The sequence below is a fragment of the Tetrahymena thermophila genome, assembly GCF_000189635.1.
Source record: "Tetrahymena thermophila SB210 genomic scaffold scf_8254373, whole genome shotgun sequence".
NCBI lineage: Eukaryota > Ciliophora > Oligohymenophorea > Hymenostomatida > Tetrahymenidae > Tetrahymena > Tetrahymena thermophila.
In genome coordinates this window covers 228,486-247,321 of record NW_002476157.1, presented here as the reverse complement: position 1 = coordinate 247,321, position 18,836 = coordinate 228,486, and the positions used below count along the sequence as shown (strand labels likewise).

The 18,836-nt window shown below is 22.6% G+C and overlaps 7 protein-coding genes across 7 annotated transcripts; 3 read left to right on the top strand and 4 right to left on the bottom strand. All coding sequences in view use genetic code 6, as the record gives it.

Annotated features, from left to right (window-relative positions):
* Positions 1 to 963: 963 nt before the first annotated feature.
* TTHERM_00239069 (transmembrane protein, putative) lies at positions 964 to 2,279 on the top strand (the record flags this gene model as incomplete). Its single annotated transcript, XM_001470980.2, has 5 exons — positions 964 to 1,095; positions 1,182 to 1,297; positions 1,520 to 1,667; positions 1,927 to 2,001; positions 2,106 to 2,279. 5 exons carry the CDS (start codon positions 964 to 966, stop codon positions 2,277 to 2,279), a joined length of 645 nt encoding a protein of 214 aa, XP_001471030.2.
* A 2,346-nt stretch (positions 2,280 to 4,625) lies between these two features.
* TTHERM_000239068 (transmembrane protein, putative) lies at positions 4,626 to 5,291 on the top strand (the record flags this gene model as incomplete). The annotated part of the gene is made up of 1 exon (XM_012800215.1): positions 4,626 to 5,291. The coding sequence occupies one exon, from the start codon at positions 4,626 to 4,628 to the stop codon at positions 5,289 to 5,291; it is 666 nt and encodes a 221-aa protein (XP_012655669.1).
* Positions 5,292 to 5,652: 361 nt separating this feature from the next.
* On the bottom strand, positions 5,653 to 7,687 carry TTHERM_00239030 (ankyrin domain protein; the record flags this gene model as incomplete). The annotated part of the gene is made up of 8 exons (XM_001024828.2): positions 5,653 to 6,253; positions 6,424 to 6,461; positions 6,641 to 6,735; positions 6,884 to 6,951; positions 7,208 to 7,257; positions 7,367 to 7,381; positions 7,459 to 7,496; positions 7,615 to 7,687. The coding sequence occupies 8 exons, from the start codon at positions 7,685 to 7,687 to the stop codon at positions 5,653 to 5,655; spliced, it is 978 nt and encodes a 325-aa protein (XP_001024828.2).
* Positions 7,688 to 7,884: 197 nt separating this feature from the next.
* On the top strand, positions 7,885 to 9,359 carry TTHERM_00239020 (carbohydrate-binding domain 11 protein; the record flags this gene model as incomplete). Its single annotated transcript, XM_001024827.2, has 8 exons — positions 7,885 to 7,999; positions 8,140 to 8,319; positions 8,398 to 8,474; positions 8,544 to 8,666; positions 8,737 to 8,778; positions 8,835 to 8,885; positions 8,944 to 9,051; positions 9,108 to 9,359. The coding sequence occupies 8 exons, from the start codon at positions 7,885 to 7,887 to the stop codon at positions 9,357 to 9,359; spliced, it is 948 nt and encodes a 315-aa protein (XP_001024827.2).
* Positions 9,360 to 10,035: 676 nt separating this feature from the next.
* Positions 10,036 to 10,605, bottom strand: TTHERM_00239010 (hypothetical protein; the record flags this gene model as incomplete). Its single annotated transcript, XM_001024826.1, has 1 exon — positions 10,036 to 10,605. One exon carries the CDS (start codon positions 10,603 to 10,605, stop codon positions 10,036 to 10,038), a length of 570 nt encoding a protein of 189 aa, XP_001024826.1.
* Positions 10,606 to 11,243: 638 nt separating this feature from the next.
* On the bottom strand, positions 11,244 to 15,320 carry TTHERM_00239000 (RasGEF domain protein; the record flags this gene model as incomplete). Its single annotated transcript, XM_001024825.2, has 2 exons — positions 11,244 to 15,058; positions 15,152 to 15,320. 2 exons carry the CDS (start codon positions 15,318 to 15,320, stop codon positions 11,244 to 11,246), a joined length of 3,984 nt encoding a protein of 1,327 aa, XP_001024825.2.
* A 1,311-nt stretch (positions 15,321 to 16,631) lies between these two features.
* TTHERM_000238999 (RasGEF domain protein) lies at positions 16,632 to 18,590 on the bottom strand (the record flags this gene model as incomplete). The annotated part of the gene is made up of 1 exon (XM_012800214.1): positions 16,632 to 18,590. One exon carries the CDS (start codon positions 18,588 to 18,590, stop codon positions 16,632 to 16,634), a length of 1,959 nt encoding a protein of 652 aa, XP_012655668.1.
* Between the last annotated feature and the right edge of the window lie 246 nt (positions 18,591 to 18,836).

Below are 18,836 nucleotides of genomic sequence, written 5' to 3'. Positions count from 1 at the left end.
CCTTAGATATTTTTTAATAATCTATAACTAACTAACTAATCATTTTTTATCAATAATCTTTGTAGTATTAACTCATTTAAATCCTTATTTAAATTTTCATTAATTTCCTTCTTATTATTAGTCTGTGTTGTGCTTGGAGCGTTTTTTTAATTTTCCATTATAAAAATATATTTTTTATTCATTTCTTATCTCTTAGTTAAATTAAATAAAATTTAAAGCCTACTAAATTATACTTTTATTCATGTATCCATTTCGCTAATTTTTTCTTTTCTAAGTTTTAGATTTATAATTATTACAACAACTTTTACACTCATCAAGCAATTAGATATAAATACTATCTTTGAGTATTTATTGTCTCAAATAACAAGAATTGCAGTCTTGGAAAGTAGTTAAGCATCTAAGGAATATTACAAGTGAGAAGATTCATTTATTTTTATGATTTAATATCAGATGGTATAAAGTATGATTACTTTTTAATGATTTTTAATAATTTACCAAATAAAAAAACCTTCCAATTTTTCCTTGCTCAAATATCTATTTTAATATATTAATTTAAAAATAAATTTCAAAAAACTAATAATTTCAAAATTAAAAAAATATTTTTTTAGATTAAAAACTTTAAAAAGAAAAAATTTTTATTTATAGTGATTGCTGCTAATTATTAGAATTTAAATGATAAATTAAAATTATTAAAGTGATTTTTTTTTTTTTTGCTAAATAAAATCATTTTTTGAGAAGTATTTTTTAGCTTTATATGCATCAATGGATGGTCATCAATCTATAGCTCATTTATTTTTAAAATAGTAAATGTATTAAAAAATTAATTTAAGATTTTGAATAGATACTTGTGCTGTTTTTATCGCAATTTGATTCTTATTCATTACTAAAAAAATTACAAAATTCAAAAATATTGCTTTTCAGAAAGAGTCTTTAAAAATATTAAAATATTCAATTATTTTTCGAATGATTTCAAAGAAGAGTTTTAAAGTTAATTTACCTTTTCACAATATTTTAGCAATCACAATAACTATATGTACTCTGCTTGATTTGACTAACTGTCAGACTTGCTAATTAACTGGTTTGTCACCCTCAACAGTAATAAAATTACTTTGAATTTGCTTTTGTCCCACCTATAAAATGGGTAATGTGTCCAAAATAATATTTTTAATTAAATTAAATAGCCAAACATCCCTCTGTAATATTGCACTATGTACCAAACTAACGCATGTTGTAATTCGCTTCAAGACTAATAGATAAAGGCCTTAGCATAAGGATATTTTTCTTCAAGATGTTAAGGGTATTCTTTATAGTTCTTCATTGATTAATGATTTGAATTAAATTTATTTTTTTGTTTTTTTTTGTTGTGTTAATGAATGAGTGCGAATTATTCTATTCATATATAGTGTTTCTTGTTTCTTTATTAATTTGCTTCTTTTTTTCTTGCAAATTAATACAAAAATAGAGTTGAATTAATTAATTTGAATCCAATAAATCATCCATTTATTTTTATATCTAAAAGTCGTTACCCAAGCTTAAAGTAGTATTTTTGCTTTGGATGTTCACCAGATTAACCCAAATACACATCTACCAATGCTCAAGGGAAAAAGGTTCTCAAAGTATGCTCAAACTTCTTCTCTTCAAAAGTCTGGGGTGCTCCACTAAACGAAGTAAAAATTAATTTATAGTTTTAAGCTTTTAAGCAAAGTTTAGTTTTATTTATGCTGCTACATTGGCAAGCAACTATTAATTTTCTATTGCTACTAGAAACACCCAAAAACTTCATGCAATATTTAAGTTGGCATTTTTTTTTTTTTCTACTTTCTTAGATTTACTTTTCTTATCAAATTAACCTCTGCGCTACTAATCAATACTACATAAAGCTAATCACTTTTTTATTAATCGAAAATTCTAAACTTTACTCTTAAGAAAACAGTTAAGTATGACCCCTGCGGACTCTAAATTACACTTAATGGCTAGTAATAGATTGTAACAGCCTCGACTGTAAGCATTTTCTCTCGTTTTTTACTTGCTTTTAAAATTTGAAGTTTGTCTTACACTTCTACTTCCATTTATAATTTTCTATATGATAAATTGAATTAAAATAGCAATATCCATCGGCATAGGACTTCGTTAATAGCAATCAACCCATTTTTCTTTCAGACTTTTTGATAGAATTTGACGATAAAAACTGCTTGATAGGAAGTATTTTGAAAATAAATTGGTTCAACACTTTTGGTGGTTTGGCTATTTATTTTTTAATATCTATTCTATTTATTTGAAGAGTGACTATCTATCTATCTTGCTTGCTGATTATAATTATATTAAGTAGTATATTTCTCACAGAGTGTCTTGAAAATGCAAAATTACTTTTATATTAATATGCATTAAATAATTAATTTTTCTATTAACGATAAATAACATTCATTACTACTATTAAACAAATTAAAAACTTAATTGTATTTTGACTTTTCTGCTTATAGTCTTGTTTTACTACTGTATTTTCATTTTAACATTTATTTTACTGAGACACCTGCTTGCACCAACTCATAGATACCAAATACCGAAATATATCAAAATACTTTTTATAACTAATTTATATTTGCTTTTTAATACATTTCATAATTTAAAAAAGTTACAATCAAAAACATAAAATAAATATTTTTTATTTTATTTAATTTTTATACTCTTTCTATACAAAATTCACTGAATATAAGTGAGATAAAGTTTACTTTAAAAAAATAATATCATTCATTAACTAATTTCTTCTACAGAATTGAGATTCTTAGCTATTCTGGCAAATTTAATTTTTGAATTAATTTATTTATTTGAACTAAATTCGCTTTAGAATTAATAATAGAACTATTCTTTAATAGCAGATATTTATCCGATAACAAAAATAAACTTTCTGTTCTTTTCTGCCTTCATTTTTTATACTCTTCAATATTAATACATTTCAATTCAAATAGAATTTCTATTTTTAAGATAATTTTATTAAATTATTTCTATTGTATTTTAAATTTAATCAATGATTTGTTTTTTAGCACATTTTAGCATTTCAATAATATATAGAACTATAATAATAATTATAAACTTTTTCTTCTTAAAAGTAAAAACAAAAGCAAAATCCATTGGTAATCATATAAGAATTTTTAATATACTTTATAATTAATAAATAGTGTGATAAATAACTTAGAAAATATCTTGAAATAGAAATAACTCTTTAAATTAATTAATTATACTAAAATTATACTCTAATTATAAATAAAAAATTTATTTCTTAATTATATATTTCTCATATTCTTTATATTTAATTTATAAAATTTAAATTAATTTGAGCTTCTATATAAAATTATCAAATTTTGTTTATTTTGCTCTTAAATTTTTTTCTAGAGATATAAGAGTTTATTTAAACTTAAAAATTATATTTTTAAATAATTATTAAATAAGCATATCACATATAAGTAAAATATTATGAATTAGAAAATTAAATTTAGAAATTATATTTTAAATAAATGAGAAAGATTTTATATGAAAAATCTAAAAACATTTAAAAGTATAATTTACTAAAAATTTAAACTAAGTTGATAGTTTGTTTTTCACTAAATTCAAAAAGATAAGAATATTAATTATTGAATTAAAAGTTAGATAAGGTAGGTATAAATTGTTATTATTTATTATATGGTTTGATACAACACATACATTTTATTTTAAAATATAATTAAAACATCTTTAAAGAAATAAATTATTAATTTAAGGATTTTTAGTGATGAACTTTTAGATTCTAGTTTCTTTTATAAATAATAAAATTTTAAATATTTTATCATAATTATATTAAAATAAATAAATACCCACTTGTAATTCAAATATAGCTATTTAAGAAAAGTCGCTTTTTTATTATAAAAATGGGAGGGAAGTAGATTACTAGATTTTTATCTTATTTTAGCCTGAAATTATTAGATACTACATTAAAAATTAAACGAGAGAAAAAATTTAATGATAGATATAATAAAGATCATATTTTCATTTAAGTTTTTTATACTCGTTATGATACTAATTTAATTAAATTTATTTTATGAGACTTGTTCTTCCTAAAATTATTTGAATCAAATCAGTGTTTTACTTATTTTGTTGTGTTAATATTTGATAAAAAATTTCTTTTAATTTAAAATAATAATCATATTAAAAATATCAATTATATTCATTTTTACAAAATTGAACTTATAAATTTTATATCAATATTATATAAAACATCAATCTTACTTCTTTTAAAATAATTAAAAAAAGAAATTATTTATTATTTTATCTAAAAAGGGTTTATGAATTACATCATTAAAAAATAGAAAAATAGAAAAGTACATTTATTAATTACATAAAAATGTTTACATTTAAAATTACTATATTAAAAGCAAACTTGGTATTATATTAGAAAGAATTTTACAAATTTTTTATTAAAATTAGATTTAACTAGAAAATTTTATTATTTATGAATTTGCTTACTTAAAAAAAATCAGTAAATGTAAAATAAAGCTAAATAAAATTCTAAAATTGAAAATTATATTTTATTAAATTTTTAAAAATTAAAAATTTTAAATAATAGAGTCTAAATAATAGTTGGCTTTTGATTAATGGTTGGATAAATAAATAAATAAATAAATAAATAAATAAATAAATAAAGCAAATAAATAAATAAATCAATAGCTACCTATTCTAATAATCAATTGTTTTTAAGCTTACCTAGACATGACAAATTAAATCAATTGGCTAAAGAGCAAGAGGGCAAAACTGTTACTTAGTTATTTACATTATTATTTTTTATTTTAAATAAATAAGTAAAGGTGATCTTAGTGATAGTATTTTTATATACCTTCAAAAGTATTTAGAAATTAATAGAAAATTATATTTTTATTTTACTTTCTTATATTATTTCATGTTATTATGTAATCTATTTATTTTACTTAGTAATATAATTAAGATAGATGATTTTCAGTATTATAAACAATTAATTTAATTGGGCGTATAATAGAATCTAATATAAGAAAGTTTTATATATATTAATTTATATAATTAATAATACTAAATAATATTATAGTTAGCTTTGTACATCTTAATATTAAGTATATATTTATTTTTTAAGGTATTCATTATAAATCAAATAAGATTAAATGCAAATCTTCTAAATATTAATAAATCATGTCATTTTGTTATTTATTTAGTTTGTTATTTCGTTAGTTAGTTAGTTAATTGGTCTGATCACTTTAGAATCCATAATCCAGCTTCTTATTAATAAATGAAAATTTGTTACGTAGTAGATAGAAGTATTATTTACACATTATTAACATACTCAATAATTTAGCAACCATCATTAAAGAAATAAATTCTATGGGGATTCAAACTTATCAAAAAAACTTCATTCTTTAAGCTTATAATTTTGAAAAAGTCTTTTTTATTGATTTTAGTAATCAAAAATATTGTTTGAATGCCCTCCCTTTTATCTGGAAGAAAATATCATTAATTAATTATTAAAGCTACTTTGTCAAGTTAGCTCTTTGCCAAAAGTGTTAAATTATCATAAACAACTTTTAATAGTGATGTAAGAAGTGAAATTGGATTTTCTAAGTGATAGAAACATGAAAGCAAATAAAATCAAAGCTTTCAGTTGGAATAAGAGCTTTCGTCGTAAGAGAGCTAAAGGGTGTTATCATCATTAAAAGATGAAGATTAGGATGAGATCTAATTTCCAAAATTAGAACAATAATTAGTAGGATTAAGTAAGTCAACAAGATGGAGGTGACCGCTTTGCATGGCCATGTCCATGGCGCTCATACCTCTCTTATTAGTGATAGTCAAGTCAGCTCCTTTACTGAGCAAATAGTTAACTATCTCTAAGTTGCCGGTATAAGCGGCAGTTTAGAGAGCAGTCCAGTTATATTTGTTTAAATAGCTATCAATGTCTACATTTTCTCTTTCAAATAAATTAATAAAACGTTAATTTTAGTCTTCAACAATACTCACAAAAAGGCCATATTTTATCTCGTCAATATTCATTAGGCTTCTAGCAGGCTCTGAAGTTTTCTTCTTCTTCTTTTATTTTTTTCCGAGGAAATTGCTTGCTGCTTTGTTATTATTAGGAGTTTTCTTCTTGAGGATTTTTTGATTTTAGATTTTGCGTAAAAGCGCTTTCTTCTCTAAAAGAGTGATAAAATTTACTTTTTATCTTTTGGATTAAGGACTTAATTAAATAAGTTTTTTTCCCCTTTTTTTCAATTTTTTTTTTTTTTCTTTCTAAAAATTAATTATTTTCCTCTTTTTCCTTAGATTAGTTTTTCAATCGATATATCAATCTATCATCTCTCCCCATTGTGGTTTTCTACTCTTTTCATGAACATATAAATTAAACTCTAAGACTATTTGATTTTAGCTTACCCTATAGCTCGAAGCGATATCTATCTCTATAACAAATTCTTAATTAATATAAAAGAGAAAACCATAAATAGATGAAAAATCATAATTGTTGCATACAGTGACAAAATTTCTTTTACAAAAAAACCATATAAAAAAGTGCAAGTTGTGTATGTGATAGTTTTAATATATTATTATTAAGTTAGAAATAGCTTATCATTCATTTTAATTGAAAATTTACTCCTGATTCACCCACTTAGAAATTTTATAAGCGATATTTCAAATCTTCAAAGCTATTTTTCTACCGAAATTTACGTAATTGAAGAGTTTTCGTTTCTATTTTAAGTACTTCATAATTTGTTCAATAGGAATATCTACTGATTGACATTTGCTTTTCGAATAATCATACTCCATAATAAAATAATTATATCTGTTTTTCTTTAGTAAAGTCCCTGCTCTAATTTAGAAAAACATAAAAAATTACTTAATTTTTCAATTTCAACTATACACCGCTAAAATAATCTAAGAATTAATCCATTTAAACGCATACTGCTTTTATTTTAAAGTATAAATTTGATATATTTATTAAACTTTATTTATGCTCAGTCTCCTTTAATATTCCCTACTATGCAAAGCTGTTCAAGTTTTTTTATGTGTCAATTTCACCGCATAAAAATACGTTTTTGTTTGCTATAATAGTTTTTTTAGAAATATTCTTAGATTTTTAGAAATGATTTCAAACACAAATTTTACTTTTTATAATTTTAAGCTCTCATAATTAATAAGTAAGTCTATTTATTTTTCTTACTTTAGTATGATTTTCATTCTTAAGTGACGTAATAAAATTTGAATTTCACCCTTTTTTTTGCATTAATTATTACATTTTAAAACCTGCTAGTAAATAAAACAGAAAAATGCCAAAAATTTTAAAATAACGACTTTTGTATTTTGAGATAAAAAAATTTACTGGATCATCCAAATTCTATATAATATAATAGAAGAATTTTGAATATTGTTCCACTAATTAAATTTCTAAATATTCTTATAGTTAGAATAAACTTCCTTTAATCCTTATTCTAGATTTAGTCTATACTTTTCTTTTGATAGTATTATCAAAAAAACTGAAGAATCCTATGATTTGTCTCTTTTGATTAAAAATCAATACTTACTCTCTTTTTATTCTAAATTCGAAAGAATAAAAGAAACTTAACTTACTTTGTAACAATATTTAGAAAAGTAATGTCCAACTTTGAGGTGAACTGCTAATAATTTTTGCTTTAGCACTCATCTTTTTTCATAATGTGACAGAAAAAAAAAATTGAATAAAGAATCCCTTAAGTCTATCAAAATACTTAAAACTGAATTGATTTTGTTTTTAATTAAGGCAAAGCAAACAAAATTTAGTATTTAATAAAGTAATATCTTTCAATATACAAATTTAATACTGTTTAAGAAGCGCAAATAGACAAGCTGAAAAATATCCTCATGAAGAATTTAACTAATTATAGCTCTTTTTTCAAGTTTTTTTATAGAATAAAGTCCTTTAAAAATCACATTTCGATACCTCTGAGCATTAGATGGAAAGGAGTTACAAAAGCAAGTATATTAATAAATTAATCAATATTGTAGCACTTTCTAGATTATAAAAAATATGAGAATTCATTTTATAGTTTAATTGGTGTTAGAATTTTATGATAAAAATTGAGTTAAAAATTAAAATTCTTTAATAATTTATAAAAGTAAACACTAATTCTATCGAAAGCGTTGAATAATTTGAGAAAGAATCATACAAAGATCTTTGTGTCCCTTTTTATAAATTCGATTCTCCTTCTCTCTTCTATGATTGGGCTCTTTCAACTGATGAATAAGTAGGAGGGGAATCTATTGGAACTCTTGCATTTAATGAAGAAGAAAAATATGGTAAATTTAAATATATTTATTTTTAAATTCCAAATTTGAATAAAAATTTAATTTCTAAATATTTTATTTGAATAATAGCTGAAGTAAAAGGAAAGCTAGTAGAAGAAAGAAATAATTTGCTTTAATAAAGAATGTATGTAGGTTTAGCATGTGAAGTAATAACTTCAAGTTTTTTGAAAAATTAAATTAAATAAATAAAATGAATAAAATATTTAAAAATATAGTTCTCATCCAGAATTAATTTGAAAAATTACAATGGAATCAGAATGCAAATAAAAACAGATGGAAATTTATATAAAACCCACATCACTTGTAGTTCAGATTATGACTTGCTTCATGATGCTTATGTAATTAATTAATTAATTAATTAGCTAATTTTTTATTTACTTGATTAAAATAATTTTAAATTTCTTTTAGGCTTTCACTATCGATAATACAAATGAATGGTAAACTGTTGAAGTAGAAAAATATTTTCTTTACTTTTTACTTGACTTTAATTACATTTTTTAATTTAGATTCCTTTTTCAAGATTTTTAGTAGAGAAACTAAAGGGACAAGATTCATCTGTAATATTTTTAGATTAGGTTTGATTGAAGTAATTCATGATTTTTGTTCATATAATAGAAATTTATGCAGAATTTCATTTACGATAAGTTTATTTTGAAAGGATTTTCAATTGTAATAGAATCAGAAGAAGAGAAATAGTTTTAGTTTTAAATTAAATCCATAGACGTAATATCTTTTTTAGGTTATAGTTCTTAAATAGAATTTACTATTTTTAATAACAGATGATATACAGACATGATTTTAACTAAGTCCTTGCTAAATACAAAAGACCTTTTTTCTTTAAAACTCAAGAAAGCTATAACTAACTCTAATATTTAGATGTGGGGGACTCTGTCCTGGAATTAAGAAGCGAAAGTAATTTTGCTAATATGCAAAAAACTACAGTAAATGAGGTTATGAATCCAAAAGAAGTCAAGCAGTTTGTTTCTTTCAAGGATAAAATTAATTAAAAGAATTAAAACTAACAAAGTTGATTATTACTATAACAAAAGATTTACTTATTTATTTATTTAACTCTTGTAATATACTTATAATTAGAATTAATAATATATAAATAATTAAATGTTTATATCACTATATATGCTTTGTTCTATAACAAATTATTAACTTTTTTTCTAAAAATAGACTTATGTATTAATTAATAGAGTATATAGTGTTAATTAAAAAACATTAATATTTTTATACATTTAAAATTATCTTATGCTATCAATCTATTTATTAATAAATCAGTCATCTTAATGTTATCAAAATAAAATGTCATTTCAACCAAAAACTTTTCATAATTTTAATATTTTTTTTTTGTTTTTTATATATTAATATTTATCAAATATTAATTTAAATATCTATATAAAATTAAAAATTTTAGAATTGTTTTTAAATTAAAAAACTAATAATTAATCAGCTAACTAATTAAATAAATAAATAAAGATGGGTGTAAACATAAATAATTTTGTTAATTTTACTATTTTAGGATATTTCTTATAAATATTTTAAAATATTTTTTTTAATTAAACTTTTTTTGATATAAAGCTTTGAAATCTATTAATAACTCTTAATTAAATTGGAATAAATAACACAAATTAAATTTCATTTTAAAGTAGTAAATGATAAAATGTTTGATAATTTATTAATTAATTTTGCATTTTTTTTTCATAAGCTTTTAACATAATTTCTACATTCTTATATTGTTTTTAATATCTCATCTTCTTAATTTATTTAATTTTGGATTGGAGTTAAAGAAATATATAACCATGGATGTTTGTTTGCACCTAGCTATTTAAAATCAGGGTTACATAATATGTCATAAATTTTTGCACTTTTATCTTCCGAATTTAAACACTTAAAATTATTTTTTTCATCAAAATAATATACATAACTGCTTGGGTATATTATATGAACTTGTCTTAAAAGCAATCCCTTATCAAAGTTATTTCTAAAATACTTTATTTTTAGAGGTTTTTTATTTATGTTTGTAATATCATATAACAAAATTGTGATGTCGCCACTATAATTTTTTTCTACATACTTTTATGATTCGCTTTCAGATTAAGATATTTCTGGCTTTTTTTGCAAACCTCTATTGCTGGTATGTTATTTATATATTTTTTATGATTCGCTTTCAGGTTAATATATTTCTGGCTTTTTCTACAAACCTCTATTGCTGGTATGTTATTTATATATTTCTGATTTGTGACCATCTAAACACATTTTTTAACCCATTTTTAATTATGAATATCCTGTTTTTTTTATATCTAATAATATTTAATAACTTTATGTTCAAAAGATACAATTGATTTCAAGTTGATTTAATAAGTTTAAATTATAAAAAAAACAAAGGATTTGATAAGTATTTTATTTTAAAAGTCTATTAAAATATCCAAAATAAAAATGAATTTAGTTTTTTTTTATTAAATGAAGAATTATTTTTAAATTTTAGAAATGAAGATTAAAAAAATTATTATTTTATAAGGCTTTATTTAAAGGAACGTATGCAAAATTCAATTATTAAAGTTTATAACAAATAAACCATTTTAATATAAATATAGGAGAATAAGTATATGTTAGCAGACAGACATTATTTAATATATAAATACTTAATTTATAGGAGAAAATTGCTATATAAATAATCTTCAAATATTAATTTAAATAAGTGTAATAAATTTTTATTATTTTATATTATAAGTTATTATGGTATTTTATAGTTGTTTGTTAAATTATTATTTAGTAATTTAAAATGGATGTTGGCTAATATGGACGAAACTCTTCTTCTTTGTTTCTATTTATTTATTTATGTTTTTATGTGTTTTTATTTTATTATTTTTAAAAATTATTATTATTATTTGGAGTTTATTTCCAGATCAGTTTTTAGAAGAATTAGAAGAGCAAGATTTCTTAGCAAACTCAGAGAGCTTAAACTCAACTGTTGATATATCTTTCATATCTATGTATTGAGCCATGTACCTCTCAAATTATACAGAGAAAAAGTCATAGACTGCAGGGTAAATTACAAAAGGATATTTGTGACGTTTTACATTAAAAATTATTTGAGAAAGTTTAGATATTTCTTCAAATTTGACTAGATCTATTTGCTACTAGTGCTGAACTTAGATGAAATCATCTTTAATCTGATCTAATAATGTGAGGTCTCTTGTGATTATATTCAAAGCAGGTACGAGTGGAGGATTAGCTTTACTCATAGACTCTTTTAAACTATGAAAAGAGCGATTGAATTCAATAGCTTTTTCTAAAACTGAGAATCTTTTTTTAGTTAACTAAGAAGATACTTACTAGACTTGCTTTATTTTCTCATAAATTATACTTGAGTTAAAAGATGAATAAATTTATAGACAAAGATTGTAATTTTAGTACTCAAGAGCCCTTTCACTTAAATGAAGTAGCTTTTCATACATTTGAAGTGTCTCTGACTGTGAATGTTGCAATAATATTATAAAAATAATGAAGTAAGTAAATAAGTTAAAGCGTCTTTTGACAAGATTAAGATTCTTTTTTTAACCATACTGCGTAAATAAATTAAAGGATTTGAGTCTTTTGTCTTGGAACAACTCATAAATATTGATATTATAAAATAATGAGTGGTCAATAAGACATATTTGTTAAGCTATTATGTCTATATCAAACTAAATGAAAATGTCATGAGAAAACTTTTCCTTCAGAATTTAGGTATTTAGTCTTTCATAGAATCTTGACCTTATAGTTGCATGCCATTTATCTTGAATCTATTGGAGCTAAGATTAAGAAAGACACTTAAATGTCTAAGCAAATTATGAAGTCAATCTAATATCATTTTGTTTCACCTCTGTCTAAATTAAGGTGTTTTCTATTTGCATAATCTTTTCAGACATTTCTTATAGCTATATTTCATCAGCAGTTAGTCTTTTATTTAATTACTTTTTTTTATTTTTTTTTATTTCGCTATCATTATTCAAGCTCAATTTTAAAGAACTGTTTTGCTGATTACTGTTATTAGGACTCATTTATTTTAGTTGGCTTACATTTTAGCTTGGAGGACTTAATTTCAAAGCACTAGTGTTTTGATAAGATTTTAAACTAGAATTATTTCCATTCGAATTCGATGATGAGTTTCCCTATTAAATAGACTAAACAACTAATGTTAATTAACTGGCGCTGTAACTTTTTTCTCTTACAGAGGAAGACTAAGAAGAGATATAAGAAGATTCCTAAGATTCAATAATTTCTTCTTCTTTAATTCCATCCTTATACTAAATGTGATTCTACTTAGTCTCTAGCTGGCTTAACTTGGCATATTATTTTTATGGTGGTTGATGAGACTTGCTCATACTATTAGATCCAGACAAATAATTGTTATCTAAATTGTTGCTAGACTATTATTCTAGGTAGAGAGAAGCAGATAAATTGGTAGGATAAATAAGACCTGTTTTATTGTTGTATGATGAAGAAAACTCATCTATGCTTTATGTTTAATTAATTAGCATGGATTTTACTTAAGGACCCTTAAATTAAGGTATTTACAACAAATCTTGACTTTCTTTTCTTTCTGAAAATAATGATTTAAAAGTGTTTATGTGAGCAGAAGACTCTGTTTATGAAAAAATCACATTCTCTCCTTGATTTGTAAAGGTGCATGCTGCAGTCGCTTGAGAATTACAATATATTGAGCTTGTAGCTCCTCTACTGTCTTTTATAAAAGGTATTGAAGTGGTTTTACTATCAAAACTCTATATTTGTTATTAACTCTTTTCGATTTACTTTTCTTCTTAAATTTTTTATGGAGAAGAAGAATTTTAGTTTAAAATAATTTTAGAAAGCAATTTCTTAGCTTAATTTTAATTTGGAGTGTTATTATATCTAGCAAGAGCAGGTGGAGGGCCTCTTCTCTTTTCAGATCTAGAAGCTAAAGATACATGTGTGCTATCATAATTATTACTATTAACATTGTCGTTATTATTGCTATTATTATTTGATTCACTTTTTATGTTATTTAAAGGAATTGAGTTGTAAGAGTTATTATTGTTTATATTGTTAAAGGAATTTTAGACAGAGAAGTCATTGCTTTGCATACGGTTATCAAAATATGAGTTTTAGTTACTGCCTATACTGTTTTGTCTTAAGTTATATTCAGGATGACTAATTGCTTCAGATTTATTTTATTGAAGATTTTTTAACTTATAAAATTCATATGACCTTGCTTCGTCCATTGCTGGTGTAGAAAAGTTTTGTTTCAAAAGTTTTATTGGTGATTAAATAGTAAGAGGATCTTTCTATATAATATAAATTTGCTCTTAATTATCATTTGGATTATTTACAAAATTAAATTGCTTTAAAAAGGAATCGCATTTACAGGGAGAAGCTTGCTTTTAATAAGCTGCTCCATTTTCAGATAATTTGAAAGAACAATATTTTAATTTTATAAATTATACAAACTCTTTCATTTTATAAAACAGGTCTGAATTTTCTTGGAAAGTAAAAGGCCTTTTAGAGATCCATTTAAGACAAAATTCAAGACATTTAAATTATCTATTAAAAGAGACATTATCATTGAAAAAGAAGAAGCAAACCATTTGAGTAAATAACTCATGATTGCTTATTAGAAAATCGTATGTATTAATTACTAGCTCATTGAAAAATTATTCATCTTAAAATGCTCTATACAAAAGGAGGTATTTATGCATGCACTTGATTTTATTTACATGTGGTGTTTTGTTTCCGTTTGCTGCGCATTTTCCCTCAAGACAGCATTCCTTAAATTAAATATGACCTTCTTTGCTTTTATGAATTTCTTCTAAATAATTTTTCTTTAAAAAGTTTCTGTTTTTGAAGAGTTTCAAAATATACTTTGCCGCTGTTTCCTCAGTGAAAAACTAAGGCGTAATAGAGTTAGAACAGCAGGAAGTATTGAAATCATAGGAAATATCTAATTCATTTTAATTGATATTTTTAATAGCTTATCTAGAATAGAATTATTCCATAATTTCTATTACTGTTAGCATTTATGATTGATCTGAACTAGCTCTTTTCATCTTAAATTAGGCAAGCTTACTTTTTAGTAAATTATGAATAGAGGATTGACATTCTAAGCGTGTTGTTAATTTTTTTTGGTTTTAAAACTCCAATTAAGATGCTAAGCTTTGATGCTTAGATTTCCACAATATTTCATCAATAGAATGACTATACTTTCTTTTCTTCTTATGTGTGTTCAAATTTTAAATGTTCTCTCCGCTGCAATCATTTTAATCAAATTGTTATTGATTTATTTATTAATTTGGAAAACAATTATCTTATTTATTTTTAAATTTAGGTTAGCCACTTACAAGAAAATTTCTAATATAATTATAATTATTCTTATATTTGGAAGCGTAATCTAAACTCCGTGAGCTTTTCGTTCCAATTTTATGAGTTTTTTTTATTTTGCTGTGCATTTCTGGATTGTAATGAGTTGTTGAGCTATTGCATTTAGTATCATTAAACATATCATTATTTTATATTCCTATTTCCATCGATTACTTTTTATTATTAAGTAGCCTGATTTTGGAATTCATCTAATCTTCATTCGCTGATTGACTTAGATGGGATTCAGAACTACCTATAAAAATATCAGATTAAGGCTACAAAAATTAGTTCTACGCTTCATTGATTTTTGATTGATTGAACTCATCACTTTCGTTAATTGTTTCTAAGTATTTAAATACAATTTATTTATCAATTATGATTGATCAGTTTTACATAATAAAATATGATATTCAAATTAGTATTAATAATTATTTACTCATTTGATTACTTAAAATGAGCCCGTCCCTTATATTCTCACTTAAAGAACCATGAGTATAAGACATTTAATTAAATTCAAGAGAGAATTTTTTCCCCTTTGTCCTCATTTTGTAGTAAGAATGCAAGTCTACATCAGGTTTAATCTTTTAATTGATCATTTCACTCATTAATTTATTTTAGTGATTTACTTAAATGAGCGATCCCTATTTATATAGATAGATTCTATTCAATTAATAAATCACAGATTGATTAATCAATTTTGTTTTTTATTATAAATTACTTTTGTATAATATTTAGAAAATCAATAATATTTACAAAAGTTTATTTTTTTTGATTTAGTTTTTTTAATTACTCCTGCTTTTTTATTTATTTATTTCATTCTTATTTATATTTTGTGATGCTAAATACAAGCACTCCCACTACTAAGTAGTCAAATCAAGTGCTTAAAGATAAGCAATATTCTTAATTAATAAATCTTTATGTGGATATAAAATTTCTAACACTATCCATAATAAGCATACCTAAAGAATCATCCATCCATATTTACTTTCAGTAACTTAACTATTTTCGTTTTCTGTTAAAAAAAGTATACTATTATAAAGTAAATAAGGATAATTAATAGTTAATGATTAAATTTAAATAATTCTTTATTAAATATATTATTCTGAATAATAATCATTTTTAATTAATTTATTCTTAACCTATTAAAACAAATTTTTTTTCTGATCAGATTATTGTAATTTATATTTGCTTGTGATATAATTATAGTTATTAATTTGTGGTAAGTGAAAAATAAAAATTTTTTAAATGTTTCATGATTTGCTCTAAAAAAAAGATAAATTTAATCAAGAAGAGAAATTTAGATTATTTTTGCATTATAAAATATTAAAATCTTAAGTAGCTAAAAAAATTTAAAAAAAATAATTTCTTAATAATAAAATCTCGATATATAAAATATAAAATGATATTTTGCTTTAAAAGCAAGGTTAAATTAATAATACTTTTTAATTTGATAAAACTTTTTAATTTATATACTTATATAAGAAACTAAGTATTTATCTGTAAATTTAATAATAAAATTTTCCTTTTTAAATAAATTCATTTTTTATACTCAAAATATAATTTATAACTTTATTAATAATTTTTGAAAAATAAATAAAATGATCTTTACTAAGTTGAAACTTAAAAATAAATAAAATAAATTAACATGGTAGTGGAGTTAATTATAAATAAATATTTCTTTGCTTAAACAACTAATTAATTCTTATGATATTTATTTTTAAGTTTTAAAGAATTTCAGTTTGTTTTTTAAAATTAATTAACATTTTTTTATTTATTTAATATTTTAAAAATCAATCATTTTATTAATTTATTTACAAAAGTAATTTCATTTACAAGTAATATAAAAATTTTATTAAAAGCTAAGAATAATAAAAAGGTTTACAAATTAATAGTTAAAAATGATTAAAATAATAATATCAATTATTTTAATGTATTTGCCCATTATTTTAAGTATTTCTTTCTACTTTACTAAATTTTTTCTTTATTGTTTCTTATTTTTATTTTTCTTCTTATTCAGTTATTTTTTTTTATTGAACCTTCATTAGAAAATCACTTACATTGTAAGAATCACATTTTCGTCTCATTTCTAATGCTTCATCCATTTTTTTATCGTTTTTTTCCAAATTCTTTTAAAAATTATTTACTTGTTTTTTAATTTTTTAATTCTCTTTTTCAAATTCTGTTAATGTCTTATTCAGTTACTACACCCCTTAATTTTTCTCTATGAATCTGCCTTTTGCAGTAGTTGACTGCTTTTAACTTGGCATTCCTGAATTTTCTACATTTTATGTTTCAAAATTATCTGCAGTAGTTTACTGCTATTACTGAGGAGAAGAAGATTAAAAATTATTAAATCTTGATTTTTGTTAGTTATTTTATGAAAGTGAAATAGACTATTTTCTTTAATTTGCATTTTACTATAAATTTTATTGGCTTGAAAGCTATTCATAAATATTCTGATTGGTAGCATTTGCATTTAGGATCTATTAAACTGATAGTTTTCTTGCTTAATTTATTTCTGTGTTTTAAGTTTTAGCATTATTTGTATCAGTTTGCTGTGTTCCACTGTTTGAATTTTTACTTTATTTTTAATGTGGCAAATATACATCAGCTATATTTTTCATTTCAATTCTAAAATCATCATAACTTTCATTTACAACGTTTTCATATTTTTTGAAAAGGAATCTCATTGGGCTATTCTCTCTCTATTTTCTCTACATTAATAGATCTTATTTTTCCCTTTCAGGTGAATTTTATTACATTGGTGTCTGTATTTAGGGGCTACACATTGCAGAAGAAATTTTTCGTTTATTTTAAGCTTATTAAATCGTAGATTATAATGTACTGCCGTTATAAGTGTTTTAATTATATTACTAAATACTACTTTATTCAATGTTTTACTAAAGAATTTGATGACTTGCAGGGAACAAAAAGCTATGCCTTTTCTGGCTTATAGGTTAAGCTTAACTTTCTTAATAAGTTTATCCATATGATTGCATATTCATTTCCAAAGACTAGTTAACTAAATTTTTTCTTCTATTTTCTGAAGATGATTACGCTCTTGAGCTATTATATGATTTATTCATATAATTCTTTTAAATATTATCGTCATGGAAAGAAGAGCAACAAGGAGTTTAGTGACGGTTAGAAGGAGTACGGCTAGAAAATCCAAACGAGCTTACACGTCTAGCTTAATTATAAGTTTAGTGATTGTTTGATTCATCTCCAAAACTATCGTTTTTTAATTCTATATGAACTCCTAAGACTTCTCTCATCTTTGGAGACAGACATCTCTTTATTATATCCTATTGTCTTTGAAGTAATGTTTTACGAGCTACTTATTAAGAAATCTTTTTTTCTTCCATTTCAATAATTTCTTCTCTTGAAATATCATCAGAATATTATTTCTTTCTGTTTAGGCATTTATTTATATCAAATTAAGGACATTTTCGTCTATGAAAAGCTTAAATCTTATGTAAAATCGCTAACTTTGGGATCCTTTTCTCTAAACTTTGCATATCTAATTATCTCATTTTCTCAAAATTTTTATCTTTAACTTTTGCCTCCTAATCCGCTCTCTAGATGTCAATCGTGTATTATTTTATTTTATAAACTTCTTCTTCCAATTTAGACCGATGATTTTTCTTTAAATTCTTCTCAAATACATAGGGCTCATATTTAACTCCTACATTTATGCTTAACGGTTAATCTGCATAATAAGCCCTAGAAGATTTAATTACACTTTTCTTTTCCTTATAAAAAGTAGAATTTGTGACCAACTAAGAGACTATTTACTAAACATTAATCTGCTCCAAATTAGTATCCTCTATTTAATTGGGAATAACCAAATTATTGATAAGTGTTTTGCTAGTCATTCAAATATTCAGTGAGAGCTAACTCTATAACTTACTTGTAAAAATATTCAATCAATACCTAGCTTTGATTAAGATAATTTTAATTAATATTTGTTTACAATATTTCAATATAAATATTAAATTAATCAATTTCAATATTACAATATCCATAGATATATTTATTTATTAATTTATTGGTCATCCAAACATTTAATATATCTAAACCAAAAAATATCTCGCGAGTTATTAAATATTTTTAATTAATAC